This window comes from Molothrus aeneus, chromosome 7 (assembly GCF_037042795.1).
Source record: "Molothrus aeneus isolate 106 chromosome 7, BPBGC_Maene_1.0, whole genome shotgun sequence".
NCBI classification, from domain to species: Eukaryota; Metazoa; Chordata; class Aves; order Passeriformes; family Icteridae; genus Molothrus; species Molothrus aeneus.
In genome coordinates, this window is record NC_089652.1 from 17,084,520 (window position 1) to 17,097,319 (window position 12,800).

At 46.7% G+C, this 12,800-nt stretch overlaps 1 protein-coding gene across 1 annotated transcript; it reads right to left on the bottom strand.

Annotated features, from left to right (window-relative positions):
• Nucleotides 1-6,924: 6,924 nt before the first annotated feature.
• HOXD11 (homeobox D11) lies at nt 6,925-8,339 on the bottom strand. Its single transcript, XM_066553853.1, has 2 exons — nt 7,733-8,339; nt 6,925-7,160 (listed from the first exon to the last, which is right to left on the bottom strand). Exons 1-2 carry the CDS (start codon nt 8,337-8,339, stop codon nt 6,925-6,927), a joined length of 843 nt encoding a protein of 280 aa, XP_066409950.1.
• Between the last annotated feature and the right edge of the window lie 4,461 nt (nt 8,340-12,800).

Here is a 12,800-nt window from a genome sequence, read left to right on the forward strand (position 1 = left end):
AAATTTCTCCTTCTGTAGAGTTGCTCGTCAAAAAAGCATGCAGAAACTCATAGCCTCACTGCAACTCCTTTAACTCCTTTAAGCAACTTTTTCTGTCTTTTTTTATAAGAATGATGAATGCATCTGTATCATAAAGCAGACGAACAGCAAAGAAAGCAACCAACAGAAGGCAACAGTAACTGTCTACATGGCAGATCAGAGTTTTCCGTCCCAACATTTTAAACGTGTTTTATTGTTTTTCCTCCCACTCTTTAGCCGTATTTGCACCCGCAGCTACTACATTTTAAATAGTGGCGGTAGAAACTGTTTATTACTCTTTATCGTTTTACTTTCCTTTCTCTTTCCTTTTTCTTTTTTCTTTTCTTTTTTCTTTTTTTTTTTTTTTTTTTCCAAACTGGGGTATTTCTTATCTGGGACTAATGTTGTCAAGGACCCTCATCCACATAAAGTGAACTTGTTGATAATTTTTGTTTGGGACTCGTTCGCCTGTTTATTTTGGGCCTTTCTACCATCAAAACACCCTTTCAGATCCCCAAGAGCAAGCAGCACGTGAAAGAATTTTAAAAAATTTAAATGCGTCTTTCGCACACTTACAAACATGCGTTTTCCACCAGCGTGGTTTGAATTTTCCTCTGTTTCCTGGCATTTGGATGTTTTTGTACTTTACCGTACACTTTAGACCGCTGGAAACAATAACCCTATTTAAAATTTCGCGGTGGTGGCAATGAGACAGACCTTTTAAAACCTTATCGCAGCTGTTCAAATACAACATCATTGTCAGGTTAAGAGCCAGTGTCTTTTATAGCTGCGGTCTCCAACTCCTGGGTTGCCGGAGAGTTTAAATATTACCTTCGTAATATTCGCTGCTCGCAGGCTGTTTCGGCAGCATCCCCTGCGCCTGGCGCAGCCCCTGCCCGCCCCGGGCACGCTTGGCCGGCGCCGCGGGCTGAGCCGAGCGGCGGGCGCGGTGGCCACGTAAGATCATGATCAGAGCCATGGCTAAGACTCGCCTGCGCCGGGGAGAAGCCGCGGCGGAGCCCACGACGCTCCCTCCGAGCGCCGCGTCCCCCCCCTCCTCGCCTTCTAGCAATTTCCTCCTCTTCAACAACAGCCTGGACAACCCACAGAGTTTAAAGAAACAAAATACTATTTTTCTTGACGCAGTTTAAGACTTGACTATTAAATCTAATCAGGAATTTTATGCCCATCAAATGGTTCTTTCATAATCTTTATTTACACTGTAAGAAAAGGGGTCCCAGAAATATCCCGGCTGAAAGTATCAGCCCAGAGGTTTGCGGCGGGTTTCGCCCAACAGTAAAGTTAAAACAATAAGCAAATGCTGAGCTGCTTTCCACGCCGGCCTCGCTGCTGCTGCTGCTGCTGTTGCTGCTGCTGCTGCTGCTGCTGCTGCTGCTGCTGGAGGAGCTGAATTCTGGGCTCCTGATTAGACATGAGGGCTCTTTGATTTTTTGTAATTGAAAATATTAATTTCATGCATGTCACTACACGGAAACTCAGATGACTGTTGTGATTATAGTAATTTAAATATTGCGTTCAGGACTGGCACACGGCTCCATAAGACCCTTCGCTCACGGTAAATCATGAGGGATTTAAAAAACGGGCAGCAATTTTTTATTGAAAATGAACAGTAGAAAGTTTAAGTTTGATGTAAATAGAAGTTGAATAAACATGCGAGAGCCATTGGGGAACTGGGGACTTAGGCTCTGGGCATTTAATGTCACTATTGTTTTAAATCATATTAAAATGGAATAAAGTAATTAACATTAATAAATAAATCAATATTGTGCAATAAATGAGATATACAATCTACATTAATATAAAGGTTTTGCTCTCAGAGCCCCATATTTTTTAGAACGAGGGTGAAAAAATGCCCCAACCAATGGGTCCATGCAGATGTAAATTACTGTTTGTAATAAAGCATAGGTGGACATTACAGTTTTCTCCTCTAGCAAATGTCAGGGCTAAAAACTGGAGGTTACCAGACGTGGCAGCAGGGCTTAATTTTCACTGCCTTATCTCCCTGAACCTTATTACTGGTGATATGATTATGTTTTTGTCTCGGCTGTGCCGAGCATTCTCATAGTTGCAATTTGCTGTGTTTGTGTCCCATTATGTGAGGGGGATGGGAGAGGGGTACGGAAGAAGCCAGATATTTTGCAGATGCCTTCAGTAACAAAGGTATTGCGAGAAATGTCTTATTTTTAAAATAGGCTGGAACCCCGGAAGCTTTTAGTAAATTTCCTTTGATTTACTTGATTTCACCATTTTATTTAGGGTGTCTTTAAACGCGCTGACTGTATATTTTATGCCACGCTGTTAAATCGCAGGGACATTGAAGAATAGTTTTATTTAAGAAAAAGAAAATTGGGTACGATATTGTGATCTTTCTTCTTTTAATAAAGCAACTGTCACGTTGCAAAGATTTCTCTGTGCCGTATTTTCATAGAAAGAGTCGGCGTCTGGGCTCAGATTCTCTAGATTTTTTTTGACCGAGGTAAGGGGACAGACACGACATACTGGTGACTTTATGCTTTTTCCTAAATATGAAATCCTATAAAATAAAATAGCACGCTGATCTTTTCTTCAAAGGTGTTAATTCTGAGCGTAAGGATTTCACACTAGCGCTGACCGTACGCTCAGCTTCGCCCTAAACCCGAGCCCTTCTCCTATTGAATTTCCATATTTTTGTGCACACAAAGGTGCCTGAGCGTGATGAGATTTTAGCGTGTATATTGGTGGCCAGTTCCGCCTTCAGCCTCGGTATTTGTGCTGCATATTTGTCTTTCGGCGGATTCCTGCCGCATTTATATTTTAATCAGAAAATAAGCAAATGCCCTTTTCGTTCTTTGTAAAGGACAAGCCCAAAGACATTTGGAAATAGCTCACAATCTTTTCTATCTAGAGGAATTTAACTGAGAAAAGGGCAAAAAGGAAAAATAGAAGAGGTTACAGACTCGCACAGAATCATCACATTTACACAGTGGTTCAAAAAAAAAAGGAAGAAAGCGGCATTTCCATGTTCTTTTGTATAGATATAATTTTCCAAAATTAACAGCGCACCCAGGTTCCCATCACCCGTTCACATTCTCTGACTTCGGCCTCACTGTAATTGCGAGGGTTGAAGAGCCTCGTATGAAGCCTGATGGGCTCGGGGCTGGTGCGGGCTCTCTCAAGGAGCCCTCTCATGCCAAGAAAAACAAACACCAAAACTTCGCTAAACATTTCCCCCTAGGAAAGTGTAGGTCCATCGAGAGACCAGGGCATTTTCCTCCGGGATACGGCTCTGCCTGCAAGGGCTACCTCTGGCGTCAGGGATCCCAAGGATTTTGGATTGTACAATGCCGTTTTATTACCGCCGGAAAAGCTATTTCTAGGAAAGTGTTAACAATGAACTTCTAAAAAGGAAAAAAAAAAAAAAGAAAAAAGAAAAAGAAAAATAAACCACACACCAACAATCCAGCAGAAAAAGTGCCAACAAATGCGTTCGCGAGAGACTGGGCTCTAAAAAATGCGGAATATGGCAAAGCCAACATGAAATAGATTTCGATGAATTCTGCAAATAAGCAGAAAGCAGCGAAACTCTTTCTTTCCTGAGGTTCTGACCAGAAGTCCACACTGGAAGGAAAAAAATCTTAAAACAAAACAAAAAAATCTCAGAAAGACAGAACATGCTCGGTCGCTGGAGAACGTCCAAGAAATTCATAAGAATTATTTTAATTCTGTAAGCTCTACTTTCATTTTAATAGATCTCCATAGCACTTTTAAAGAGAGGGACTTCATTCAGCAATGCCTTGGAAAGGTGATGTTAGGATATTAGAAATATCTTTTCTCTTTAGTCTCTCTGTCTTTCTTTTAAAAATAAGCACACTCAAGAGCTAATGTTAATCTCGCCTTTAAATAAAATACGTTTTTAACATTATGTTTTCTGTACCTAGAGGTTTATCTAAGAAAATCCGCGAGTAAGAATCAAAGATAAATTGTGGAAATGTATGTTTTTTATATTACTTTTGTTCCACCAGCGTTAAGGCTGTCCTTAAAAGAGTAGATAGATTTTCGTTCTAGGGAACGAATTCTGAATATCTTTGGGGTTTGACTTTTTTCCTTTCTTAAAATTATGGGATTTTTTTTAAAGCTCGGATGCATTATAAAAGATTACGACCAAAAAAAAAATTCTTTTAAAGTGGCATATTTCTCCAGCACGTCACGGTTATGGGTTATTTGTTTAATAAATCTTTTTGATGCTTTATTTTCTCATTTGGAAGGCCCTGAAATCTTATCGTTACTTATATATTAGATATTTTATTAGCAGTGGAATTATTATTAGGGGGGAAAGAGAGTGGAGCAGCAGAGGCTGCGGCATTGCAGCGCCTGGGCGCGCCCTCCTGTGGCCGCTGCCCGCCAGACACCGGGAATTTCCTCCTCTCCCGGTCTTTCTCCTCCGCTCAATTCCTTCCCAGTCATGGGCTTCTTCCTTTCCTTTTTAATAGAAACTTAACACCGCTATCATTGAGCATTTATGCAAGATTAGTGCTGGGTGTCTCGGTTTCCGCGGCCCGCTTTTGCGGTGTCTTGGCATTTTGAAGGCGCATTAATAGGCTGAGATAGACTGTCAAAGCACTGCAGGGAACAGAAAACCAAACGGCTCGTTCTCGCCCTGTGGATTAAGGATCGGGAGACACGCGAGAATTTGGCTATAAGGTCAGGCAAAATGCCGTGAGGAATTCCCCGCGACTTCGCGCATTTCTAATTGATGGGCTTTGTGGGGAGACCGCATAGAAATATCGTCTTTGTGCCTAAATTACGAGACATTTCCTACTATTTTTTTCTAAGCAAACCTCTCTTTTTTCTTATGAGCTAAAAAAAAAAAAAAAAAGAAAAAAAAAGAAAAAAAAAAGAAAAAAAAAGAAAAAAAAAAAAGAAAAAAAGAAATTTTGGGGGGTCGAATTCCCAGGGCACGGAAGAGAAAGAGAGGGAGGTGAGGAGCTCCCTGTGCTCCAGCTGGCAGGGACTGGGGCAGGGCACGCTCACTGCACGACGCCGAGAGCTCACCTCGACCCAGCCGGGATTTTCTTTGCGTTATGATGCATTTGCTAATATGGCCAGCTATGCGGTAAAAAGTGTGTGTGTGGCTGTGCGTGTGTGTGAGAGAGAGCGAGGGAGGGAGGGAGAGAGTGAGACAGAGAGAGAGTGGGTGGTGGTTGAAAATAACAGAGGAACCTTAAGGCGCCTAATTATTCAGAAAGGTTAAAGGTGATGACCTTGACATTTTGGAAGTTCAAAGGCATACACTTATGTTTTTCTTGCTAAAGTGTTTTAAATTTTTTTTTTTTAGTCATGCCTCCCTCCTCTTCTATTTCTCTATTTTTTGAATTCTCCGTTTTTTCCTGACTTAGTTGGCACTTTTGCCTTCCCTGCCTGCGAGAGTAGCGAGAGCCACCTCGTCCTATTCAAAAAAGCCAAATTCTTTTCTCACTCGTCGCCTTTATTGCACATTGCGGAAATCTCTTTTTCGCCCACCAGAAGGTGTATAATATAACCCAATTAAGCTGTTTAGAACCTCGGGTTTTATGGTGTTGTCTAGACAGTTCAAGGTTTTGTAAACAGCCCAGCCAGGTCACGCAAGATAAAGCGGCGAGGAGCGGAGCGGATCTCCTCCGGGTGCCGGCCCCCGGCGGGGCCCGCCGCGAACGGCAGCGCGCTCAGCCCCGCTCCGCCAGCGCCGCGCTCCGCTCGCCCTGCCCGGCAAGCACGTTTAGAACCACCCCTCTGCTCCCAAAAGTGCTGGGGGTGGTTTGTGGTTTTGGTTTACGGTGGGTTTTTCTTTTTTCTTTTTTTTTTTTTTTTTTAATTTAATTTTCTTTTTTTTTTTTTTTTTTTTTCCTCCCAACTAGTGCCAATTGTTTATAGCTCCCTCTTGTCTGACTAGCTTGGAGCCCTCAGTCTTTCTGCCTTGCTCTTCACTAACAAGTAAACAGTCATTGACGTTGGGGATTCTGGGCTTATTCGGAGCCTGACCAGTTAAACGAAAAGCCTTTTTCGTTGTTTATAGTAATGGTAGCACCATCAGAAGTGATGGTCTGCAGACAGCCATGTTGGCTCTGTCTCACAGCGAACGGGGAAGGTACGCATACCTACAAAGGAGAGTTAGCCATCTGAACTATTCCTTAATTAAAATGCTTTTTAAAAACCCGGGTAGGCTTCCTCACATTATTATTTAACTGAACTTGGCTCTAGCCCGGAAAACGCTAGGATTCTTCGGAGATGGAAATCCATACAGTGCACGGAAGTTATAACCTTAACTTTACTAGAAACCATTTATTCACATGAAAAAGACAGTGGCCCATGCTTTTGGATGACAATAGAAACATATATATATATATTTTATATATAGCGAGCGTACATTTACCATCTCTTAAATAAACCGCATTCACTTAAAGGGAGGAAAGTGTTATCCTAGCTCAAAGCAACAACAGAGCCCCCCCCGAACTCAATGAATTGTAAGCAACAACTACCAGACACACTGCAGGTCCATTGCTGGCACTGTGGGAGAGGGAAAAAAAAGCACCTTTGGCGAAAAACACTCGAGAGTGGACAGTTGGATTTACCCTAGTTTCCCCTTATCAGGAATCTGCTCCGCCAAGCCCCGAAATCTCCAGTGGCCATTCAGTGTGGGGAGTTGCACGTGAAAATGAAACTTTGAGTTCCGCAGGGTGGATGTATCAAGTAAACAAATTAACTTTTGCATTCAGATGGTAGGTCAGAGAGACCGATGTTTTCTTTGTTTTTCTTCTTTCTTCCTGTTCTCTTGCTTTTTTTTTAAATATTATTTTTTCTTTTCTTTTCTTTTCTTTTCTTTTCTTTTCTTTTTTCCTTTTTTTTTTTCTTTTTGTTTTGTTTTGTTTTTCAAAACAAGGGATTCCCTGTGAAATATTGGAGTCGATCTCTGTTCAGTTTCTTTTCTTTCATCCTTCGGTTCTGGAACCAGATTTTAACTTGCCGGTCAGTGAGGTTGAGCATTCTGGACAGCTGCAGTCTCTTCTCTTTGTTTATGTACACGTTGAAGAAAAATTCCCGTTCCAGTTCTCTTATCTGATATTTGGTATAGGGACACCTCTTTTTCCTCGATCGCTGGGGAATTGCTGAAATTCAAGAGAGAAGAAACTGATTCACGCTGTTGCTACGAACATGCTCATCTAGGGTTTGATCAGAGACTTTGATAATATCCCATTGCCTGCAAAGCAGCCCTCTAGCACTTCAAACAATATTCCTGACGCTTATAATCTCCGGGTGACTTAGCAAGAAAAGCTAATATTTCCCATCTTCTCCTTAAAAGAGAGCTCTTCGAGCAATACAGAGAGATATTTAAATGGGCTGGAAAAATTCCAAGTTTCTCAAACTCCTCTCCACACATCCCCCGCCCCAAACAAACGAAGATCTTAAGCTCTAAACCGAAGGCAGCTCTGAGCACTACCTGTGAAATCTCTCCGTCTCCCCCCGATGAATCAACAATTTAATAACAATTAATATCCTCTTCCAAGAATACCTTAAGCCCACCTAAATTGGTTTCCTATCGTAAACACGCTTTACAACGGTAAAGGAAATCTTATAGGATATATAAAATCCTTTGGATGCTTATAAAATTGCACATAAAATGCGGCTTGACAAAGTGTTGGCCTTGTACTCTTGCCCCCAATTTACTACTGATACCTACCTGAACTGTTGCTCTTCTCTGCAACAGCCTCACCAGAAGGGGAATCGGCGCTGTTTGCTGGTGTCACTTTCTTCTCCTGGCTGGAAGGTGTTTTACTGCAAGTGCTGTTCTGGGCTTTCAAGTCGCCCTTCTCCGCGTCCCCCTCGCTCTCGGAGTGCTGCTGGTACGGGGGTCCGGGGGCTGTCTCGTAAAACTGGTCGAAGCCTTGCGGCAGGATGCCGTTCCTCCCCACCGAGCTGTAGAAGTTGGAGGCGGCGGGAGACGGTCCGTGGTGGCCGCAGACAGGGTCCGTTTTGAACAACATTTCCGTCCTCCTGTTCGCAGGCTGCAGAAAGTCTCTGTGCATCACCTCTTCAGCTGAGTAATAAGGAGCATAACTGCCCCTATACTGCCATTTGCTGCGCTCTAATCCGTATTCCCTGAATGCCACTTCGCGCACAGGTTGAACATGAGGTAAATTAGAAGAATAAGGAAAAGTCATTTGACAGGACGACGATTGAGACAAAAAAGAGGTTTTCGTCGAGAAATCTGAGGGTGAGACGTAATAGGCGCACCCTGGCAGATACATATTGGATGTGCCGTGACTGCAATCGTCAAACTCAGTCATGTCTTCCTTTTTGCGATTGCAAGCAACCAGGAGGCTTCAATGCATTGAACAAGATCCATCTATTGCACAAGAGGGTTTGGACAGGATCAACTAAGAAAAAATCCCCACCGTGTGCTGACGTGCAATTCATCTTGATTGATTCTAGTGGTAATTATGTCACGTGACGCGATGTAGAAATGTCCTTATATCTATATCAGCCCCTCGGAAAGGCTCCTAAGATCTCTCCAAAGAGCCCTCCCAGCACGGGGAGGCGAGCGCGCCGTTTGTACAAATATAGCCGGTTTTAAGTCTCATCCTTTCAGCAGGCGATGCGAGACACACGTAGGTGGTGCGGATCACCTGGGGCCGCGCCGCCCGGGCAGGCGCCTGCCCACCGCCGGAGCCCGGCGCGGAGCCCCCCGCCCGCATCTCCGCCCGGCCTCCCGGGCAGCCAGGGGGGAGCACCGCCACCGCCGGGGAAGGCAGCCCCCGGAGCGAGCCTTGGGGGCTCACGGACCGGCACCCCCGGCTCGGAAACGTGATCGCTTCCTCCTTAGAGCGAGCGATACTCTCCGGCCGCCGCTCAAGCAGCTGATGAGCGGGTGGGTGATGGTTCACTCAGGAAAGCCAAGTCCCATTCACACATTCGAGTGTATGACCGGATCTGCCCGCCCGGCTCCTGCAATCCACAGTTGGCATCAAAACCGGTCACGAAATTCAAAGCCTGAGTTTCGATCACCTCGTTTTCCCTCGCTTATAAGCCCAAACACTGCGCACTTGTGTCAGGGCGCCAAACTGAAATGAGAAATACGCAAACAGAACATCTCTCAGCAGCCGCATTTACGAAAGGGAGATACTTTCGGGCTCTCTTTAAGGCAGAGGGCTATGGCAGGAAAAGTAGTCCACCAAGCACGGTTTCCTTGGGAAGCAGAGCAGCAGACAAAGTGACCTCTGTTCTCCTGCCTCCAACTCCCACCAAAATGTTCATTTTCATTGGAAGGGAAAAGCAAGACTTGGGAGCTGGCGGCACGCACAGCAGCCGCCAGCCCCGTTCCCGCCCTGCCTTCGAGGGCTCATTTTGGCCAATTTTCCTTTTTTCCTTAAAATATGATTTTATACAGACAAGCACAAACAGGGCCGCAAAGGTTGAAAACAGAGGAGAATAACGAATACGCGCCAGCAATAGCCCTATACTCCACCAATTCCTCATTCCAGAAACATTTGCCAGCTCTCCATGGGAATGGGTTTTTTCCGCCACTGTACCGCATAGCCAGGTCAGCTCCATCACATGGCGCTCCCCAAATAACCCCGGTATCTGGGCGAGCTCCCCGGGCCGAGCACGGCCGCCTCCGGACTCCCCAGCAATGTCCGGGCGGAGGCTCCGGCAGGCGGCAGGGCCCGTGTCACCTCCGTGTCACCTCCGCAAAGGCACCTCCGGCTCCCACAGCCAGCGGAGAGCCCGGCAGGTGGGGAACCGGCCCCACAGAGCTCCGGGCAAGCAGCGGCAAGGCCCGTGGGCTCCCCGGCTCCTCGAGGCAGCCGTGCCCGCCGAGGACTCGGCTCCGCTGCTCCAGGAGCCTCCTGCTCGCCCTCGGCTACGCCATGCGGAGAGGCTCCGGGGGCGGGAGCCCCGCAGCCTGCCCCCCGCCACCGCCACCGGCACCGGCACTGCCCCTCCTGCATCCCCTGGCTCCCCAGAGCAGTCCAGGGCTGCCCAAGGGGCTTCCATGCCGCAGCCCAGCTAGCCCTTTCTAAAAATAAAAAGACCAAAGCCAGGCAGATATTATGGAGCTCATTCTTAACATCCCCCCACCGCCGCCTCTTTCTTTCCTTTTCTCTTTTCTTTGTACAGTTGGTTTTTTGTTTTGTGGTGGTTTTGGGTGTTGTTTTTGGTTTTTTTTTTTTTTTTTTTTGCTTTGGTGTCACTCGCAAAATACCTCAAACGCCATACATCGCTCTCAGCAGATAGACTCTTGCAAGTTGCAAGTTATCACTAGAAATCAAAGCACAGAACCACCACTCCCTCCCTTAATCGGCTTCCGAGCCCTCTCGGTTCTGCTGCAACAGAAAAAAACAGCCTCCCAAAAATGATGTCTGCGCAGTTAAAATGGCTCCTGTGTCACTAATTACCCTGGACCTTGCAGCAAAGCAGGGCAGGGCTCCGTTCGGATTGTGCCCCCCCCCCCCCAAGGTTTCTGATCGCCTATCTCGTCAAGAGAGATGGTTCTGGAAACCTATGAAGCTTCATTTTCTTTACCATTCAAACAACTAACTGCGCCTTAGCCAGAATCTTTCACCTTCTTTTCGATGCAACAAGCCTAGCATCAGTTAAATTTTGGCGCAGGAGCCAACCGGTTTCAACTAATTCAAGTTCAAAGACATGGCGACGATTTGTTAGTACGAAAGCTCTTTTAGGAAAGAATCCTTTAAGAAACGATCTAATTTGAGAAATGTGAAACCAATACCACAGCAGAGACCCCGCCGGAATAAGGCAGAGCTGGGGGTCCCCGCCTGCCAGAGCGTTTTCACCCCGGGGTCCGTACCAGCCCAGCTCTGAACATCACAATAACACCCCCACATACCCTTCCCCCCCCCCTTTTTTTTTCTTTTTCCCTTACGCAGATTAAATAGCATCGAAACATAAATGCACATCATGTACACAATCAGGCGAATACTTTACCGTTAGGCGTCTTGAAACATCTGCAATCGTTGCCTGGAATCACCAAGTATGCAGGTCCAAGAGACATTTCCAAATGCTCTCCGTGGAAATTAAGGCGACTTGCGTAACGTTTGGGCTTAAAAATATACCCGGTCCGGCTGGAGAAGATGCGGTATTTTTGTGCCACCCAAGATAAGACACTAACTTGACCTTAACTTTGTTATGGCGCCCCTAGTATCTGGAGAACGTGAACAGACACTGTCTGGCAGCTCTCGTAAAAACCGACTGGAGAAGAGATTCTGAGTCATTTCATTTATTGCCACTACAGTTCTGCAAGAAAGCTTTTCCTCTCTGCCAAACTTTATTATTTATGCTCTTTTAGGAAGCACAAAGGCATCCAGAGCCATTCCCAACAAACCAAGTTGCGTTTGCAGCCTTATCAAAAGAGGAGGGATGGAGAGCCTCCTCGAAGGGCTTTATCACGTTTAGGCTGCGGTGGAAATGCAAAGATGTTTATGTTTGAGTAAATAAAGGGATGAACCGTCGCCTGCGTGCTGCGGAGGGGCGCGGACGTGGGCGCAGCAAGCGGGTGCCCGCCGCTCCATCCCGCCCCGCGCACAGCCGCAAAGCCGGTACGGGGGGCACCTGATGAGACACCCGAAATAATCCAGTGGAAGGGCGTGGAGTACATCCCCCCGACTCGGGTGCATCTCCTGCGCGCCCAGCCGGCGTGTCGCACACGCTTGTGCACACGTGTGCCCAGGGGACAGCCCGGGTGGGTGGGTGGGTGTGCGCAGGCAGAGCCGCACAGGCAGGGCGCGCCCCGCGGCTGCAGCTCTGCCACGCGTGTGTGCCTCCCCACACCGAACCGCTGTCCTCGCCCACCGCTGCCGAGGAAGGGATGAACCCTGGAGTGTGGGCACCAGTGAAATCATGCACCATTTTCTACCGCCGATGTGTCTGCGCGCAGTATGAGCCCACAAACACGCACGTCTGAGTGTGCACACGCGGTTACACACAACGGGCACTGCTGAAATGAGTGCATCTATGGATACACAAGCACACACAGAGACACATTATACACAGACTTTCTCAACAAACCGCAATTTAGATCCTACCTCCTCTGCCTTTTCTCTTTCCGTAGGCGATTTAGACTAGGAGCTTCACAATAAGCCATCATCTTGGATCAGATGCGTTTAATAAATAATATATTGCCTTTCACGTATTTTCATCCGAGGTTCCTCTTCGGATTTCATATCACCCATGCAATAAAGGGACGGGTTGTACTGGGGAGGACTAGGATGGGGAAGAACAGAGCAATGGGTCAATTTCTCATGGACTGTAGCCGTCTGAGTAGTATTCCAGGAGAGGGTAAGAAAAGGGACTTTATCTGGTTTTTGCTCTTCTCCTGGCTTGCATCACTGGGGTTGCTTCTAGTTTTTTCTAATTAGGGAATGCCACTGGATGAAGAGACCATCATTGTCCGCAATGCGTCAACTCCCAGCACAGAGGCTGAACGTATCGAAGATTTGGAGGGACCCAGGAGTGGTTCCTGTGGCTGTGGGTGGCTGGGTGTGCATCCCTTGCCCCCGGGGAGCTGTCACCCGGCGAGGCTTCGTCCCCGCTTTCCTCCTGGCAGCCACTCCGCCATGAGCGAGGTAGGGTTTTGTCTGCATTGGGCACTGCGGGCGGTAAGAGTGGCGACAAATGCTTTGGGCTGGTTTTCCTTCTCCCCCCGAAACACCACCCAAGCGTTACCTTTGGGGCTCCCTGGAAAGCTTTCGGGAAAATGGCTGCGGCTCTGCCCGCCTAGGAATCCGGGA

What these genes read in the sequence shown, in the direction of transcription:
- HOXD11 (XM_066553853.1), bottom strand. Translation starts at nt 8,339, where the DNA reads ATGACTGAGTTTGACGATTGCAGTCACGGCACATCCAATATGTATCTG. An exon ending in AGAGAAGAGCAACAGTTCAG is followed by an intron (nt 7,161 to 7,732) that starts GTAGGTATCAGT and finishes CTTGAATTTCAG; the next exon opens with CAATTCCCCAGCGATCGAGG.